The 18,250-nt window shown below is 66.2% G+C and overlaps 1 protein-coding gene across 2 annotated transcripts; it reads left to right on the top strand.

Moving 5' to 3' along the window:
• Positions 1–2,150: 2,150 nt before the first annotated feature.
• On the top strand, positions 2,151–16,625 carry TRAF2 (TNF receptor associated factor 2). Of its 2 annotated transcripts, none has more exons than XM_070430225.1 (11): positions 2,151–2,184; positions 5,164–5,381; positions 5,917–5,995; positions 6,181–6,279; positions 10,108–10,269; positions 10,551–10,622; positions 12,813–12,887; positions 14,060–14,362; positions 14,722–14,899; positions 15,289–15,437; positions 15,933–16,625. In XM_070430225.1, exons 2-11 carry the CDS (start codon positions 5,194–5,196, stop codon positions 16,149–16,151), a joined length of 1,524 nt encoding a protein of 507 aa, XP_070286326.1. In that variant the 5' UTR covers positions 2,151–2,184; positions 5,164–5,193; the 3' UTR covers positions 16,152–16,625. The 2 variants fall into 2 exon arrangements, with proteins under 2 accessions (XP_070286326.1, XP_070286327.1); XM_070430226.1 differs by having other exon boundaries at positions 14,731–14,899.
• Positions 16,626–18,250: the final 1,625 nt, after the last annotated feature.

The raw sequence follows: 18,250 nt of genomic DNA on the forward strand, positions 1-18,250 counted from the left end.
CAAAGGAGGCAGGGTGGGCTCCAGAGGCAGGAGGGGGGTGGGCTGCTTGCCTCCAGGCAGAGTAGGTGGCAGTGGCAGCCCCCCTCCCACCTTGGTCTGCTCACCGTGGACAGGGGAGGCCCCAGCAGCCGCATCCACACAGCCTTGACCCTGATCTGCAGCCAGGAAATGCCTTCCTCTGGGGGGCACTGAGGCCAGGACGGCTGCTCTAGGCCCGACCGGCCCTGCCACTTGCTGAGCTGAGACCCCAGCCCTGGCCCCTCCCTGCCGGGGCTGTCCCGGGGCCTCCTGGCTCCTCCCTGCTGCGGCTGCGGGCTGAGTTTCGCTTTCTTTTTGGCAGGAAGGAACCTGACTGGGAATCCCCTGAGCTGCCCGAGGACCAGAGTGAGTCACCCCTTTCCAGCTTGCCAGGTTGGGGGTGTCACCCCTTCAGAGCTGGCAGGCGGGGGTGGGGCAGCACTTCCTGGTCAGGGCCCTGCCACCCACGCTCCCTCTCCCTCGGTTCTCAACTCCGCTCACCTGGCAGGCCTAGCATCAGAGTCAAATTAAAATATACATCTATGTGTGTGCGTGAAAACCCTGCAAAAGCAGAAATGTTTCCGATAAGCAAGAGCGTTTTTCATGCTGGAAGCACCGGCACGTCCTTTGGGATCTTGGGATCATTTCAGTGACGGCCACAGGCAGCTGGCTGCCTTCCCAGGAGCCAAGAGCTGGCTCAGGAGAAATCTCTGGACGTGGGCAGGACCAGGTGGCTCCAGTCAGCCCTTCCGCCTGACCCCTGCTCTGGAGGAGTGACCCTCCCGGATCACTGCAGAGGCAGGCGGACAGTTTCCTGATTGTGCAGCGCGGAACCTCTTCTTTGCAGCAAGAACCATTTCCTGCAGGGAGTTCCCAGCGGAGGGTTCACAAAGGGGAAGCTTCCTACACCTGAGAGCTCGCCTAGCCACGAGCTGTCCGTGGGAGGTTTCCACGACTGCTGGTGGCCGGCTCGGCCTGGAGTTCGTGGAACATGCAACAGAGGCAGGGCGGCCGGGCTGCTATCTCCCAGGGAAATTCCGACTTGGAAACCCAGTCATGACTGACGCAGCGTGATGCAAGCATTTCCCACGCCCTGTGGACTAGTCACATGACGCAACTTCAGAGCCTGTTGCTTCCAATGAGTCCCCTGGAGCGGAGGTGCTGGGTGTGCTGTGTGACCGGGGAAAGGAGTCTTACCTCTGAGTCTCCATGTTCTTTTCCGCAAAATGAAGAATGCAGTTCCCTTCGGATGCTGGTTGCCAGGTACTGAGCAAGGCCCGCGCTCAGTGAGAGACCCTCCACTGGGTCTTGGCACGAGAGAAGCATGCTGGCCTCGGGGCAGCACTCCCCGCGCTGCTCCTTTCTTTCCGGCCAAGACCCCTGCCTTGTTTCCAGATGTTTCCATTGCGTGTTCCACATTTCCGTGTGTCTGGAGGCCATAATTTGTGCATTTTTGGTTTTGTTGGTGGTAAAATTCATATAAAATCCGCCATTAAACCATCCATTTCAGTGTTATTTGTACATGTGTAAGGTCGGGCATCCATCACCACTACTTAGTTCCAGAACACTAACCTACCCGAGAGGAGACCTCGTCGCCTTCAGACCCTTTAAGGGAGCAGAGCCTTTTCGTGTTTTCTCACAAACATAACTCACGCAGGGCCTGCGCTGAGCCGGGCGTCGGCCTGAGCCTGAGCCTTCATGGCCACCGCCAGGTTCTCGGGAGGTGAGGGCAGCGAAGGCCTTGCTGCGGGCGTCCTGTCCTCCCGTCCTGCCGTCCTGCCGTCCTGCCGCCCTCCCGTCCTCCCGGGCGCACGGAGCTCCGTGGACACAGAGCTGCGAGGGCGCCCGGCAGTCTCTGCTCGGAGCAACCCCGGAGGGAATGAATGAAATAACGTCACGGCAGCGCCAACCAATCGACGCCCGCTGCGGCTCCCTCCGTGCTCCTGGTAGGCTCTTCTGTCTGTCCGTCAGAAAAGCGGGCACGAAGAAGGGCGGGGGGGGGGAATCTGACCAATCAGAGCCCGCTGCGGCTCCCTGCGCGTTCCTGTTAGGCTCTTATGTCAGTTCGTCAGGTCAGAGGCGGGGCGGGGCCGCGGCATCGGCGGCGGCGGCGGCGGCGGCGGCACGGCGGGCGGGCGTGCAGTTCCGGGCGCGCGGCGACCGTTGGTGAGTCGAACCGCGGGGATCGACGTCGGGGTCGCGGTCTGGGCGGGGGCGCGGCGCCGGGAGGCAGGGCGGGGAGGCAGGTTCGCCGCCGCCCGCGGGCCTGAGGGGATTTCTCGGGGCGGGGGAACCGGAAACTGAAAGTCGGAGCGGGGCCGGCGCAGGAAAGTTCGCGAACGCCCGCGGGCGCCTGGCCGGGGGTCCACGGCTCGGGGTCACGGCGCGGGGTCACGGCTCGGAGTCCACCACGCGGGGTCACGGCCCGGGGTCCACCACGCGGGGTCACGGCACCCCTCTTCCCTGGCGTCGCTGCGGCCCGTGGCGTCTCGCCCCTCCCGTTCCGACCCCCAGGGGGGCTCACCTGCCCCGCCTGGCCGCCGCTTCCTGCCCGCAGACGGGCCTTCCCACCTGTTGGGGTTTGGACCCGGAGCTGCCGAACCGGGGCAGCGCTGAGCTCTCGCACCTGCGGGGCCGCCTTCTCCCTCCGCTACCCCCGCAGCCTGTCCCCCCGCGCCTCCCCTGCGGTCCGCTCAGCCTCCCCTGGGCGGGGTGTCCCCGGGGGCCTCTTGGTCACTAACCGAGGAGCTGCCCGGTGCCCAGGTCAGCCTGCAGCCCCGCCCCCGCGGCCTGAGCGGAGGCGGACCCTGGGCCTGGGGGGTCCCTCTCGGACCTCGGGGTCTCTCTCGGGCCTGGGGAGCCTGGCGGGTCCGCTGATGAAAGAGGCCGGAGGGGTGGTGAGGCCTGGGGGCGGCTGGGAGTGGAGGCAGCTGCCCGGCCCGGGGCCTGGAGTGGGGTCGTCATGGACGCGGGGAGGTGGCAGGACAGCTGCTCGCAGCCGGGAGTGGGCGCCCTGACCCCGCCCAGCGAGGCCGGGCCCTGGTCACAGCTACGATGTTAGGGGGCGTCCCGGCCAGCCCCGAGCTGCCGCTCAAGTTTGTCTTTTTTAAGAAAACAGTGTTATTGCCGTACAACGTACACGCCGCAGAAGTTACTGTGGTTTGAATTTCAAACGAACACGATTCTAATTAGTGCTTTTCTTAAAGCCTTGTCCTGGCCTGGCTGGTGTGGCTCAGTGGTTGAGCCCCGACCTTCCACCCAGAGGTCAGGGCACATGTCCAGCTGCAGACTCGCTCCCCAGTGGAGGCGGCCGACTGGTGTGTCCCTCCCTCCCGCCCTCCCTCCCTGCAGTCAGCACAGCGCACACACTTTGAAGAAGCCTCCCCTTCTCCTGCCCCAGCCCCTCACCCCACTCAGCCCTGAGGCTGCCGCTCCCAAGGCCCTCGCTGGGACGTGGTCTCTGCTCTGGGCCCTGCCAGAGCCTCTGACACACTCACCGCCCCGTCCAGAGCTTCTGCTGGGAAAGGCTGAGTGATGGGGGGCTCCCCGTCCTCCCTGCACAGAGACATGTCCCCCCCCCCCCCCGAAGCTCTCTGACCCCGTCCTGGGGGCTTGTGGGGGCCCCATCATGAGCGTGATTGGTCACCTCCTTGGCCGTTGGGGGTTCGGGGCATCTGCAGCCCGCTCCCCGCAGGGATTGGGCGGGCTGGTGGAAGGGCTGTGACTGACAGATGTTCCTCTGGCCCCTCACACAGGCAGCCCCAGGGCTTGGGGAGCTCTGTGCCAGGACCGGGGAAGAGGAACAAACACCCCAAAGTGCTGGTCCCTGTGCCCCTCTCCACAGGGCGGCATTGCCCGGCCCTGACGCCACGGAACCCAAGTGCCTCCGTGAACACTGCTTTGTATCGGGCAGAGGGCGAGGCTGTGGTGGGAGGAGCGCTGGTGTTTGGAGCGCACTGGTGTTTGGGGAAGGGTGTGTGTCCTGCAGGAGTGCCCTGAGGCCTGGTTCCCATGGGGGGGGAGCAGGTCACCCGGGACCCCACGGCGCCCTGGCCGGTGCTCCTAGCGCATCGGTGCTTCGGGTTTAGATCCTCCGCCGGAAGGTTTCTTCTTGGGCCACCTCCTCGCCCGCCGGGTCTGAGCCGCGTGGGCGGGAAGGACGAGGTCACCTCGTCGTGGGTGGACGGGTGATCGTCCAGGGTCCCAGGCAGCTCCGTGTGCAGACAGCGCGGGGGCCTGCGATCGAGTGAGCGAGAGACTCGTGTCCGTGTGCTGCGACCTCGGCACGGTGTGAGGCCTCAAGTGCCAAGTCCAGACTCAGAGTCTCAAAGTGGTTTTGCCCGACGGCACCCCACCCGTCGCTGTTTCCTGTGGTGTCGGCCCCACAACGGGGCCTTGGCCGCTCTGTGCAGGCCCCTCTGCTGGGAAGGGGTGTCGTTTCCTAACGCCTGGGGCTCCCGCCGGGGCCGCGGCCGGAGGGGGAGCGGAGTCTGCAGGGCCGAGGCCGGAGGGTGGAGCCGTCCTGGGGGGACAGTGCTTCCGTTTGGGCGCCGGGCACGTGCCCCTTCCCAAGGGGAGCAGCTCCCGTTTCTTTGGCTTCTGATGCTGTGGGTGTCGGACAGTGAGTTCCATGTGCGGTTTCAGATCTCTGAAGCTGGAGGTGCCCCCGCCCTCAGCCTGCTGAAGGGACAGGGGCCGTGGCAACTGGCAGGGGCAGAGTAGCAGCACCGGCTGGTGTGGGAGAGGCAGCTGGGCAGCGTGGCCACCTCTGGGCCCTGCAGGCTGGTGCATGACCTGTTGTAGGGGCCGTCCATGCAGCGTCGGAGTTAGTGTGGGACCCTCAGGAGGCCGGGCACCGCCGGGCACTCGCGTCGGCGGGAAGGGGAGGACAGCCCGCTGGCCGAGGCCCTGCGGGTGGGCGTGCGGATGCCAACCATGTGGCGTGGGCAGGTCGCCACACCCGCTAAGCCTTGGTTTCCAAGTTTGTGGCGGCAGATGGGACGGATGGATTCCCGAGCGTCCAGGTCATGCTGCTACCAGTCAGCTTGACCAGTTAGAGTCCTGCCCACCAGGCCGGCACTTCCCGGAGGGTGACTGCGGAGCCGGGCGCCTCTCGACTGCCTCGATGCCTCTGTTCTTCCTCAGGGCTTGGCATTCTCGGGGGACGCGACTTCCATGGCTGCAGCCAGCGTGACCCCTCCCGGCTCCCTAGACGTGCTGCAGCCCGGCTTCTCCAAGACCCTCCTGGGGACCAAGCTGGAGGACAAGTACCTGTGCTCAGCCTGTAAGAACGTCCTGCGCAGGCCCTTCCAGGCACAGTGTGGCCACCGCTACTGCTCCTTCTGTCTGAGCAACATCCTCAGGTAGGGGGGCGGGGGGGGGCGGGGAGGGGCGGGGGGGGGCGGGGGGCGGTGGCTGCAGGGCTAGCCGGCCAGAGAGGCTCAGGCAGGCTGTGCTCCAGGTAACCCTCGTTGAGGGCACAGGTTCACTGCAGACGAGGGTGGAGGTGAGACCCTGCAGGGCTGGGCAGAGCTGAGCGGAGACGCACTGTGTGGGTGGAGGTCAGCGTGTGTTAGTGCGGTGGTTTCTGCTGGCATCCTGTGGCCGACGTGCGCACAGACACCTCCAGTGCCGCGCTGGCTGGCGGTGGGTGTGTCGCGCCTGCCGGGCGAGTTGCGAGGCAGGGCACTGTGGCACGGAGCGGGCGGGCCACACCTGCTCCGGGGTCTGCCTCGTTCCCCTTGTGGGTGACCGTCACAGGAGAGATCTTCTCTCCGTTCTGAACGTTTGAACATCACCGCGGTGTGCTTGTCGCTGACGGGGGCGGTGCTGACGTGCTGAGGGGCGTGGGCCGCCCCTGTCCTGGGCAGCAGGTCTCATGCAGCACCCTCTCCCCAGCTCCGGGCCCCAGAACTGCGCTGCCTGTGTGCACGAGGGCATCTACGAAGAAGGCGTTTCGGTTTTGGAGAGCAGCTCGGTAAGGGGTCCTGAGGCTGAACACCCAAACGAACAGAAAACACGCTGCGTTTCCTGTCGTAGCACCCGCGGCAGACGCCCCTAAGCAGCTGGAGGTGCCCGCTTGGCTCCTGCTCGGACCGGCTGCGGTCAGGGCCTGGGTTCGGGGCCGGCTGCGGGCTGCTCACACGGTCGCTGTCTCCCCAGGCTTTCCCCGACAATGCTGCCCGCAGGGAGGTGGAGAGCCTGCCAGCCATCTGCCCCAGCGACGGCTGCACCTGGAAGGGGACCCTCAAAGAGTACGAGGTACGCCTGCCTGCGGCACCGCCCCCGGGAGGCCACCTCCCACACGCTGTGGTGCCAGGTGGGCCTGCGTGACGCTACCGTGTGGATCTGTCGGACGTCTGTGAAAGAGGCAGCTGGCACTTCTAATGTGCCCGCTTAGATACCCAGTCGCACAGAACCTAGACCCTTCCAAGGAGCCCTGGCTGTGGCCTCAGTTTCCTGACCTGTGGAATGGGTGCAGCCCCTACTCCGGGTGTGGGGGGCATGTGCTGCCCGAAAGCCACTGCAGCGTGTGCCGAACGTGCAGGAACCAGCCGTCGGTGGTGGGACTTCTCTGTTGCGTCTTCAGGCCAACGCTTTCTTACTCTGAGTTGTGTTGATGTTGGAAACTGCAGAGTCACCTGCACATTTGTCCCGGGTCACAGGTGCATCTGCCCCAGGGCCTGTCTCTGCCAGGCCAGGTGCCTGTGTCTTGTGTCCGCATGTTGGGGGTTCAGTGTGATGGGCGTGGAGGCCGAGAGGTGCCTGGTCACCGCTCTTTGTTTCTGTTGTTGTTGTTCGTCCTCACCTGAGGATATTTTTCCTTTTTCTTTTTTTTTTTTTAGAGAGAATGGAAGGGAGGGGGGAGAGGGAGAGGGAGAGAGAGAAACATTGATGCGAGAGAAATACATTGATTGGTTGCCTCCCACACGAGCCCTGACTGGGGCCAGGGATGAACCTGCAACCCAGGTTTGTGCCCTGGATCAGGAATTGAACCTGTGACCCTCAGGCTGATACTAACCACTGAGCTGCTGGCCAGGGCCTGGTCCCCTCTCTTTTTTTTTTTTTTTTTAAGTACATTTTATTGATTTTTTTACAGAGAGGAAGGGAGAGGGATAGAGAGCTAGAAACATCGATCAGCTGCCTCCTGCACACTCCCTACTGGGGTTGTGTCCGCAACCCAGGTACATGCCCTTGACCGGAATCGAACCTGGGACCCTTGAGTCTGCAGGCCGACGCTCTATCCACTGAGCCAAACCAGTTAGGGCAATTCCAGGTCCCCTCTCTTGATGAATGCCCTTTACAGCGACATTGCAGAGGGTTACTTGTAACAAGGGTCACGGTGGCCCAGTGTCCACCAGCTGAGGTGGCCTGTCCACACCACGGGACACTATTCAGCCGTAAAAAAGGCGGGCGCCCTGTCCAGGGTGGGGGACCTGGAGGACATTGGCTCAGCGAGACGAGCAGACACAGAGGCAGAGCCTAGAGGGCCCCCGGGCGTGAGGCCTGCAGGAGGCTGGCTCAGGAGGTGCAGTGGCCGCCAGGGGCTGGAGCAGGTTGTGGTCAGAGTGGACAGGCCTCGGTGCCACCGGGCAGCCCCCTTTGGCGAGGCTGGGCTATTTGTGTGGAGCCCAGGTCTCCATGGTTAGGTGAGCCCCTGCCAGGGCTGCCCAGGCCACAGGCTGGGACTGAGCCGCCTCGGTGTGGACAGGGGGGCGGGGGGTGGCGGCCGTCGGGCTGTGTGGGGAGCCTGATTCCTGGGGGGCTCTCCCCTCTGCTTCCGGCGCGAGTGGCAGTGCGGTCCTCTATGGACCGTTGACATGGTCTTCGGGCTCCGCTGAGTTCTGCCAGAGGAGTTCTGGGGTGCAGGGGCTCCCGCCCCCTGTGCCTTCTGGGAGTGAGAGATGTCTGCCTGTGGACGGAGTTCGGCGGCCCAGAGGCCACTGGTGCCTGCACAGACGGGCGATGCTGCGCCGACCCTCGGCTGTCACTGCCCGGGCCTCCAGGCCGCAGGGTCAGGGTCTCTCCTGGGAGGGCAGGAGCTCGGGTGCCGCGCTGCCTTTTGAGAGCCGGGGATCCCTGGGGACAGGCGGGCTAACCCCACCGCTGATGCCTCTGGGGTTTCTGCCGCCTCCAGGCCTGTGGTGTGGGCGACGGCGTCCTGGGCTCTGGCAGGGCAGCCAGTCCTGGGCTCCTGCCACGGCCGCAGGCGTGCGGCTGGGAAGTCCCTGGCTGCCCCCGGCTTTGGAAAGTCCCTGAGCGCTGGGCCCGGTCATGTGGGAGGCGGTGCTGCCCTGGGACTCTCGCTGGCCGTGGCCTCGATGTAGCACTGCTGACCCACACGGTGGCCTCAAGCTGCTGCGCGGGGGTGGCGCTGTGAGATGCTCGTGCGCCTCAGATGAGCATGTGGACAGCGGGGAGGCCTGTGTGGCCTCGGAACATTTCTCTCTGCGATGACGTCTCGCGTTTCCTGAGAGCTCAGCGAGGTGTGGGTGCGGCCTGCTGGGTGCTCTGGAGCGCGGGGCCCCGAGAGGACACGCTGGGGACGGCCGCCGAAGGGAGGAGAGCCGGCCGGGCGCACTCCGCCTCTGCTATTGGCCTGGACGTCGATTGGGGTTCTGGCTGAGTAAACGCTGCTTTCTCTGACGTGTGCTTCTCTGGAGGTCTCCGAGGGAGCTGATGGAGCCCGTTGCCCGTGCCGCGGTGGGTGGGGTCCCTGCTGCAGACGCGGCCCCGGGGCGGTGGCAGGTGCAACCCACGATGGCCTGGCTGCCTCGTCCCGTGTGCAGAGCCTGCCCTCTCCAGGGCGCTTTGCCCACGCCCCCCAGGAGTTTGTTTCTCTTTCTATTTTTAATATGTTTTTATTCATTCCGGAGAGGCAGCGAGAGGGAAAGAGAAACATCGATGATGAGAGAAAAGCATTGATGGGCTGCCTCCTGCACGCCCCCCACTGTGCCCTGCCTGGGAATTGAACCGTGGCCTCCTGGCTCATGGGTCACGCCAGCCGGGCCCCAGGAGTTACTTGCTGGGAGCACAGGTGCCCTGACCGTGCTGCTGCGCGAGGTCTTCGCAGAGGCCCCTCGGGTTCAGTTGCAGAGACGGGGCCCAGGCGGGGTCCTGCCCCCAGTGCTGGCGGGGCAGGCGGTCCACAGCCCAGAGGCCCCGAGCCGGTGGGGGGGGGGGGGGGGGGTTCTGCTGGGGCCGAGCCAGCAGGAGGCCTGGCCGGGCCCCTCCTCCCTGTGGCCAGCGAGGCTTGGCAGACCCCCTTGGCTCCCAGCACACGTCCAGTCCCGCTCCCCCGCCCCCCCTCCCCCCCCAGCCCCTCAGGAGCTCGGTGTCTGTCTCCCTGTTGGCTCCTTCACAGCAGAGCAGCCGCCTGAGGTGGGGCTCACTTGGGTCCCCTCCGTTCCTGACTCCCCAGGTCTGAGCTTCACCCTCTTCCTCCCTGTCCTTCTCCCGCTGTTCTGGCTCCTGCTGGGTTGCCCCCCGGTCTCTCCTCACCTGTCACCCGGAGAGTCCCAGCTGGGACCTGCCTCCTGAGGACACGCCTGGCGCCTTCCTGCCTGTCACGCTGCGCCGCCAGCTCCGGGAGGTGGGGCTGCGGCTCCCAGTGTCTCCTTGCTCTGCCCCCCGTGACCCTTCTCACAGCCATTGGTTCTGGTCACTCGCTTGCCTTCTGTCCTGGCCGCTGGCACCCAGCCGGCTTTGTCCCTGTGTCGCCCCCGTGGCTGCCCCTCTGGTGTCTCCCTCGCTGCCCGTGCGCCCCTCTCCCTGGCCAGGGCTCCCGGGGCCCCTGAACATCACTTGGAGCAGAGCCTCTGTGCCCTGTGGTCGGGGGCAGGGAGGGACGTTCTTGGCGTCGTGGGGTGGGTGGGTGCCACCAGTGGGAATTGGTCCTGACCTCTGACCCGGAGCAAAGGTGTCGGAGGGATTTCAATTCTCGGCACCTGGGCGGTGGCCCTTGGGGGCGGCCACTGTGGGGTCGACTGGAACGGGAGCCACAGCTGGGGTGGCATCGGCCGGCCGGGTGGGCCTGGCTGCCAGGGCCCTGCGTGCGCTCTCTGGACGCTTTGCTCCCTCTGTTGCCAGAGCTGCCACGAAGGACTCTGCCCGTTCCTGCTGACCGAGTGCCCAGCGTGCAAAGGCCTGGTCCGCCTCGGCGAGAAGGAGCGCCACGTGGAGCAGGAGTGCCCGCAGAGGAGCCTCAGCTGCCAGCACTGCCACGCTGCCTGCTGCTTGGCTGACGTGCAGGTGCTGTGTGCCGGCCCGCGGTGCCGCGGTGGGGCCTGGGCGGGGTGTCCGTGGGGAGTGCTGGGCGTGAAGGCAGAGCCGCCCGATGAGAGGAGGTGCTGATATCGCTGGGGCCCCGCGGTGCCCGCAGGCCCACAGTGTCCGTGCCATCTCGGTCGGGTCATGGGCACTGCGGGCCCCCGGAGCTGAGGACAGACACCAAGTGCAGCGTGACCGGCGCAGGCCTGGCCCGGCATCGACGGCCTGGTGTCCCCCTAACGCTCCGACCACTTCTCTCTCAGGCGCACCACGAGGTCTGCCCCAAGCTCCCTGTGACATGCGAGGGCTGCGGCCAGAAGGTCCCACGCGAGAAAGTAAGTTGAATCCTGGCCCCTGTGAGACAGGCAAGATGACATGCGCTTCGGCCTCGAGGGCCCTGCTGCGTGCTCTGGGGTTACCTGGTGCCCAGGGAGAAGCGATGACTATGGGGCCCCTGTGGCCGCTCTTCTGTTCAACGTTCAGGGATGGAGACAGTCAGGCCTGTGCAGCCCCGGCCCTTCCTGAGGCTCAAGGGGGTGGGGAGGCCGCCCCCCCTCTGCCCCCCATCCCACGGCTCAGGCTCAGGGCAGGCGGCAGGCACCTGGCTGGGCTTTAAGAGAAAACTCACCAGGGTTCGTCCTGGTCAGTGTCCGGCTGTTACCGCCCACATTTGTAGCTCTTTCTGCTGCAGAAAGTCGTCCTGACGATGTGGGCCCGGGCGGGCGCGCTGTGCTGGGGGCGTCGGCGGTCTGGGCGGACAGGCTGCGGTCAGCTGGCTCCGCCGCAGATGGTCCTGAGCTGTTCTGTGAGGTGATCACGTGGCTCCAAAGAACCAGGAGAAGGGGCTGTGAGAAGCCAGAGGGCACCCATGGTGTGTCCACTAGACGCCCGCCCGGGGGCCGGTGGGTCGGGGACGGCCCGTCACCGAGTCGGACAGGCGGGCCGCGCCTGGTGCCGGGTCAGGCGTGTCTGGGCGTGGGGTTTGCGTGTCTCCCCCGTGCGCCTGCGGAGCACGTGTGCTTCCGGCCCGTTGGCGTCTCTGACCTTTGACGGGGGTCGTGCAGCTCCTGTCCCTTCTCGGCGGTTCCGGCCCGTCTCCTGTCTGGGAGCCTGAGGTCGGGCTGCACTGTGTCTTTGCCCTTTCACTCTGCTCCGTGGTGGTTTCTCCTGCTGCTGATGGTGACGGCGTCGGGGGTGCTGCTCCCAGGCCCCTGTGGGTGGCGCAGGAGGGGCCCCTCTGAGGTGTCCTGTGGCTGCTCCGTGTGGGAGCGTCCGTCCGTCTGTCTGTCCTCCCTGAGTCAGGGCTCTGTCCTGCGCCAGCCCCAGCCTGGGGGGGGGTCTGGTGCCCCCTCCCGGCCTCGGATACCTGCGTCCCACAGGCTGTGGCGCAGGAGCGGGTCCCACGGTGTCCTGAGGACTGGCCCAGGCTGCACCCGCCTCAGTGATGGCCACCACGCGTGCACGTGTGTGTGTGTGTGCACGCGTGTGACTGCGTCTGTATGAGTGTGTGCCTGTGTGGGTGTTCGTCTCTGTGTGTGTGTGCCTGTGTGGGTGTGCGTCTCTGTGTGGGTGTGCGTGTGTGCCTGTGTGGGTGTGTGCCTGTGTGGGTGTGTGCCTGTGTGTGTGCCTGTGTGGGTGTGTCTCTGTGTGGGTGTGTGTGCGTGTGTGTGAGTGTGTCTGTGTGTGTGTGTGCACCTGTGTGGGTGTGTGTGTGTGCCTGTGTGAGTGTGTGCCTGTGTGGGTGTGGGTGTGCGTGTGTGTGAGTGTGCCTGTGTGGGTGTGCGCCTGTGTGGGTGTGTGCCTGTGTGTGGGTGTGTGCCTGTGTGAGTGTGCACATGTGTGCGTGTGTGTGAGTGTGCCTGTGTGGGTGTGTGCCTGTGTGTGGGTGTGTGCCTGTGTGAGTGTGCACATGTGTGTGTGTGTGTGTGTGTGCCTGTGTGGGTGTGGGTGTGCGTGTGTGTGAGTGTACCTGTGTGGGTGTGTGTCTGTGTGTGTGTGACTGTGTGGGTGTGGGTGTGCGTGTGTGTGAGTGTGCCTGTGTGGGTGTGCACCTGTTTGGGTGTGTGTCTGTGTGTGTGTGACTGTGTGGGTGTGCGCCTGTGTGGGTGTGTGCCTGTGTGGGTGTGCCTGTGTGGGTGTGCGCCTGTGTGGGTGTGCGCGTGTGTGGGTGTGCGTGTGTGTGAGTGTGCCTGTGTGTGTGTGCCTGTGTGGGTGTGCGTGTGTGTGAGTGTGCCTGTGTGTGTGTGCCTGTGTGGGTGTGCGTGTGTGTGAGTGTGCCTGTGTGTGTGTGCCTGTGTGGGTGTGCGTCTCTGTGTGGGTGTGCGTCTCTGTGTGGGTGTGCCTGTGTGGGTGTGTGCCTGTGTGAGTGTGCGCCTGTGTGTGTGCGCGTGTCTGTGTGCATCTTGGCTTTGGAAATGGGCTGTTGGGTTTTGGGCAGACGAGAGTGAAGAGGTGGGGGGTGGGGCAGAGACCCGCGTGCACTGGGCCCCGGCTGCGAAGCCGGCGTCTGATGTCCCTCCTTGCAGTTTCAGGGCCACCTCAGGACGTGCGGCAAGTGCCCGCTGCCCTGCCGGTTCCACGACGTCGGCTGCCCTGAGATGGTGAGCAGGCGTCCTGGGCGTCGCCATCTCCCACACGTGGGCCCTTCCTGAACCCGGTTTCCAGCGGCCCCCGTGGGCTTCTGTTCACGTCCACCTGCCCCACTGCCTGGCCTCCACGCCTGGCCCTCAGGTGCCCGGGCTCAGGCCCCAGGCTGCTCTGCTGATCTCCACCTCCTGGCGGCCCCGCCCTGACACCCAGTGGCATGCCAGGCTCCGCCACACTCCAGTCCTGCTCCTCATCCGAAAGGAGCACCTTGGTTCGCCCAGCCCTGCTGGCCACAGCCCAGCGGTCACCTGGACTCTTCTCTCCCTCGTCACGTCCAGTGAGCGTGAAGGTCCTCCATTCTTCCTGGGCGCAAACGGGTCCCGGACCCCACCTGCCTCCCCGCCTCCCTCCCTCACCCCCCTCACCCCTGCGGCCTGAACAGCTCTTCCTGTGTGACCTCGTCTCTGCTGTAGTCACTGGTCTGGCCACCCTCCAGCACACTGACCTCCCACCCCAGGGCCCGCCCGCCTCCTCCCTGCACACGGCCAGCTCACAGGTCCCTCGCCCTCCTTTCCCTGAGGTCCCCCCCCCCCCAGCTAACTGAGGGCCTGGGTCCGTGAGGACGGGCAGCGTTTCTCAGGTGTTCCTCTGAGCACGGCACAGGGATAGCCGCCTCTGTCCCCACGGTCTGTCTGCTCGCCTGTTGTCTGTGCACCTTGGTGCTGGTCGTGCCGCTCAGACCTGGTTCCCTGGCACAGGGCCTGCCAGGCCGGGGCCCTCAGCGGTCAGAGGACATGGCCTGGGTCTGGCTCCTGCTCAGGCTTCGCATGGCGCAGACCCACGCAGCACAGCGACAGGGCTCCTGGTGTCCCGCCCGCGTCCCTGGAGACCTGTCTGAGCGCCTCCGCTCTCCCTGCGGGGGCCTCGCCTGCAGGTCACGTTTCTCCTGGAGCTGCGCTGAGGGGCAGACCTGGAGCGGGTCGTGGAGGCTTGGAAGGGAGCTGGCTGCAGGTCGGGTCCGTGCACTGGACGGAACAGCTTGGTGACGGCGGCTTCCCTGTCACTCAGTATGAGCCAGCGACTGGCTTCCGACGGGGATGAGGGTTTAGGCCGGCGGCGGGACGGCCCCTGACCTGTGTGCTCGGCGGCGGTGCGGCGGGCCAGCTCCCGGGGTCTGTCTCCGCAGGTGGAGAGCGAGAAGCAGCCGGAGCACGAGCTGCAGCGGCTCCGCGAGCACCTGACCATGCTGCTGCACGTGCTGCTGGAGGCCAAGCGCCCGCCCCTGGGCCCCGGCGAGGCGGGCGGCTGGGAGGCGCCCCAGGCCGCAGAGCTGCTGCGGAGGTGCGAGGCCCTGGAGAAGAAGACGGCCACCTTCGAGAACATCGTCTGCGTGCTGAACCGGGAGGTGGAGCGGGTGGCCATGACCGCCGAGGCCTGTGGCCGGCAGCACCGGCTGGACCAGGACAGGATCAAAGCCCTGAGTAACAAGGTGTGTGCTCGGGGCCAGGGCTGTGCTCAGCCAGGACTGGGGACAGCGCCTCGATCTCCAGCGTGGCCTCGGCCTCTGCAGAGCCCCTTCCTGACCTGTTCCCTGCTGACCGACTCGGGGCAGAGGGGCCATGGACGTGCCCCCACTCTGTCCGGACAGCCTCCCACTTGGGGCCGGGCGCCAGGGGCTCGTGGGGCCGGAGCCGGACTGAGAGGCTGGCCCAGGGCAGCCTCAGGAGCACGGGAGCTGGGGAGGTGGGCGTGGTGACTTCACAGCACCTTCCTGGGAGGTGGGAGTGGGCCCCCGGGAACGGGGCCAGGCCCCCGGCCCTCAGGTCCGCCTGGGCTCCCCGGCCCCAGGTGCAGCAGCTGGAGAGGAGCATCGGCCTGAAGGACCTGGCAATAGCCGACCTGGAGCAGAAGGTGCATGAGATGGAGGCGTCCACCTTCGACGGCGTGTTCGTCTGGAAGATCTCCGACTTCACCAGGAAGCGCCAGGAGGCCGTGGCCGGCCGCACCCCTGCCATCTTCTCGCCAGGTGCCGTCTGGAACTTGAGTCCCCATGTCCCCGTCCTCCCCCCTCGAGCCCCCCTTGAGTCTCTCCCGTCCACTGAGGCCGGGAGCCGCTGTGCCTCCCTGAGAGCCGGCGTCAGTGACCAGCCCTCCTGTGGTGGGAGCCCCGCCCCCAACTGGGCTCCTGGCCCCCTGCAGCCACTCACGCCATCAGTGTGGCCACAAGGCGTGGCAGCTGCGCCAGGCGGGACTCCCCAGCCAGGCCTGCTCCTGTGGCAGCCCACGCCTGCTGCTGGCAGCTCTCGTGCCCCTGGAGCGCAGTGTGTGGGGAGGCGACGTCTGTCCTCTGTCCCCAGGGAGACGGCGGGCGGGCCTTGCCCCTACCTCACCCCTACTCACCCCCGAACCCCGCAGCCTTCTACACCAGCAGGTACGGCTACAAGATGTGCCTGCGTGTGTACCTGAACGGGGACGGCACGGGGCGAGGCACACACCTGTCTCTCTTCTTCGTGGTGATGAAGGGCCCCCATGACGCCCTCCTGCGCTGGCCCTTCAACCAAAAGGTACGCAAGCTGCCCTGCGGCTGCCGGGGGCCGGGGCCCGGGGCCCGGGGCCTGCGGGGCGAGGGCGCCGGGACTGGCTCTTGGGCTCCTGGCCTCGGGCGTGCATGTGGTGCTGTCACCGTGGGCTCTGGTAGCACCGGCTTCCACAGCCACTCGCCCAGTGGGATGCCGCCCGCCCGGGAGGGCCCTTCCTTTGGTGGGAGCGCCCCTGAGCCTGAGGGGTGGGGGGCTTGAGGGCGAGGCCAGCACGGAACTGGTGGCGGGCGGAGCAGAGAGCACGGTGCCTCTCGGGAAGGGCTGGTCCTTGGCGTGGCTGGGGGTGCAGATGTGCTGGACGCACTTAGCAAACCCGGGAGTGGATGCAGGTCCGTGGCGTTCGGCTCAGTCTCGGGGCCCAGGTGTCCGAGGACAGAAAATGTCAGGATGGACAGCCACCCGGAGGGCTGACGGGGGGTGGGGGGCGGGCCTCACACTGCCCCTCGGGACTCCTCCTAGGTGACCCTCATGCTGCTTGACCAGAACAACCGGGAGCACGTGATCGACGCCTTCAGACCCGACGTGACCTCGTCCTCTTTCCAGAGGCCGGTCGGCGACATGAACATTGCGAGCGGCTGCCCCCTCTTCTGCCCCGTCTCCAAGATGGAGGCCAAGAACTCCTACGTGCGCGACGACGCCATCTTCATCAAGGCCATCGTGGACCTGACGGGGCTCTAGCACCTCCCCTGGGGTCAGGGCCAGGGCACCTGGCCCGTGTGGGGACGGCGACCGTGCTGGCCTGAGCCTCACTGCCGTGGGCAGCCGCGCTCACATCTACCCCCAGGAGAGAGCGCCTCCCGGGGGCCCTCAGCCCCAGGTCCTGCTGGGCTGGGCGCCTGGAGAGCCCTGCAGGCCACCTGGGGGTGCTCGGGGCCCTGGCCAGGCGGCAGGAGCTCTGGGCGAGGCGGCAGAGGGCAGGCGGGCCGCGTGGGAGTCGCCCCAGTGAGGGGCCCAGTGCCTGTCCCACCCGTGGGTCCTGGAGACCAGGACAGTTTGGGGCCTGGCGCGGCTCTGCGGGGACCTGCCGTGCCAGCCTGGCCGGGCGGTGGCTCGTCCTGAGAGCATCCCGCCACTGCCGGTGGCATGTGCAGGCCACGGTCAGTCTCCCCGAGACGTGAAGCTGGGAAGTCGTCATTAAATCATTAACCTGTGGTGAGTGGTGTCCACTGGCTCCCGCCTCGCAGGGGCTCCTTCCTGGCCCCCCAGCCCATCTCCACCCTCAGCAGCTCTGTGGTTCCCTGAGGCTCAGCTCATGCCTGTGGGTCTGGGAAGGCAGCAGTTCTTTCTTCTGGAATGTTCTTTGTTGGCTGGCTCCTCCTCCAGACCTGCACAGGAGAGCAGGACCACACCTTCCCCCGTTCTGGGCTGACCCCACCCTGTGGGGCGAGCAGGGCCCCTGCTGGGAGCAGCCAGTGGCTTCGTTGGTGTCTGGGGACCTGACAGCAGCATTGGGGCGCCCCCCCCCCCCAATCCAGGACTTCTCTGGGGGACTGACCGCAGGAGGCCTCAGCCTGTGGGGTGAGGGCAGGGGGTGTCCTGTTCTCCGGGCCGTGAGTCAGGCTGGTGGGCCGCTGGCGTCTTCAGAGGGAACCCCGCTCTGACTGCCCTGGACACTCACTATCTCTCGTGAGAAGTTAAAGTGCAGAAAAGCACAGAGACCGACGCCGTGAGCACGCGTGTCCACCTCCCGGACCCACACGTGGCAGAGCAGTTGAGGCCTGTGTGGCCTTTCCCAGAGCACCCTTCCCCCACCCCCCCGCCCCCGGTCCAGCTCCGGCCCGGCCCTCGCCAGCGGCTGTTTACATCTTGCGGTTTATCCACAAACGGTGCATGTGTGAGGCTCAGGCGGCCATCGGTGGGAGCTGCTTCCCTCCCGGGCTTTTGAGCCTGTGGTGCTGGCACCCATGCGGCGGGCGGGCTGACTGCCAGGCCACCCTCCCGACTGGACCATGAGGTCCCTGGGCCCCTGGACGCCTGGGGACTGAGTGCGAGCAGGTGTCTGCTGCCCCCCGGACCTCGGAGTGCCCCCCCCCACCCCCCCGTCCAGCCATTCCTCGGTGGGTGGTGGGTCCTGTGTACCTGTGGCTTGGGAAGCCTTCCTGGCTCGCGCGGCCCTGGCCGTGGTGGCACGTGGCACCACGTGGTGGTGCAGATGGACATTCAGACTCGATCGCTGGACGGCCTTCCTCTATGGGTGGTGCTGCTGACCAGCCATCTGAGCAGCCCCGACCTGCTGCCCTGGGCTGAAACGCCCTCTTGCTGGCTTTAGCTTTGTCTGTAATGTTGGGTGTGACGCTGCATTTGTATCTGGTGTGTGTGTTCATGTGTTTTTGGTGGCAAGTGAGAGGGTTTCCTGCCACGGGACCCTCAGAATCTGCTCCGAGAAGCCAGCCCCAGGCCGCGCTGTGCGCTGCTGCCTCTAATGTCCGGGACGGCCAAATCTACGGGCAGCGGCTGTGCACCCAGTGGCCGGCTCAGAACAGTCAGTGAGAGTAGAAAGGGTCAAGGGAGGCCAGAGGGGAGCGGCAGCAGGAGGTCCCAGTCCTGGGACCCACAGCCACGGCCTGTGACCTACAGGGGATGGTCCCGCGGGTCCCCTGAGGTGGCAGCTGTCACCGAGCAGAGGCCTGGAAGGGGCAGGAGGCCGCGAGCGCCGGGTCTGTCTCCATGCTCCCAGGCGCAGTGCATCCGAGCTCTGCACAGGCCCAGGGCCGGCTCTGGATGGAGCTGCTCTGCACACCAGCACGACTTGCCCCGTAACTGTCCCTTCCTCTCGG

Source organism: Myotis yumanensis, unplaced genomic scaffold (genome assembly GCF_028538775.1).
Source record: "Myotis yumanensis isolate MYYU_CA2020_CCGP unplaced genomic scaffold, mMyoYum1.0.hap1 SCAF_12, whole genome shotgun sequence".
In the NCBI taxonomy this organism is placed as follows: Eukaryota; Metazoa; Chordata; class Mammalia; order Chiroptera; family Vespertilionidae; genus Myotis; species Myotis yumanensis.

Excerpts from the sequence above, each read along its gene's own strand:
- TRAF2 (XM_070430225.1), top strand. The coding sequence starts at position 5,194 with ATGGCTGCAGCCAGCGTGACCCCTCCCGGCTCCCTAGACGTGCTGCAG. Across the intron at positions 6,280-10,107 it reads GGACCCTCAAAGAGTACGAG|AGCTGCCACGAAGGACTCTG; the intron begins GTACGCCTGCCT and ends CTCTGTTGCCAG. Across the intron at positions 14,900-15,288 it reads CCCTGCCATCTTCTCGCCAG|CCTTCTACACCAGCAGGTAC; the intron begins GTGCCGTCTGGA and ends CGAACCCCGCAG.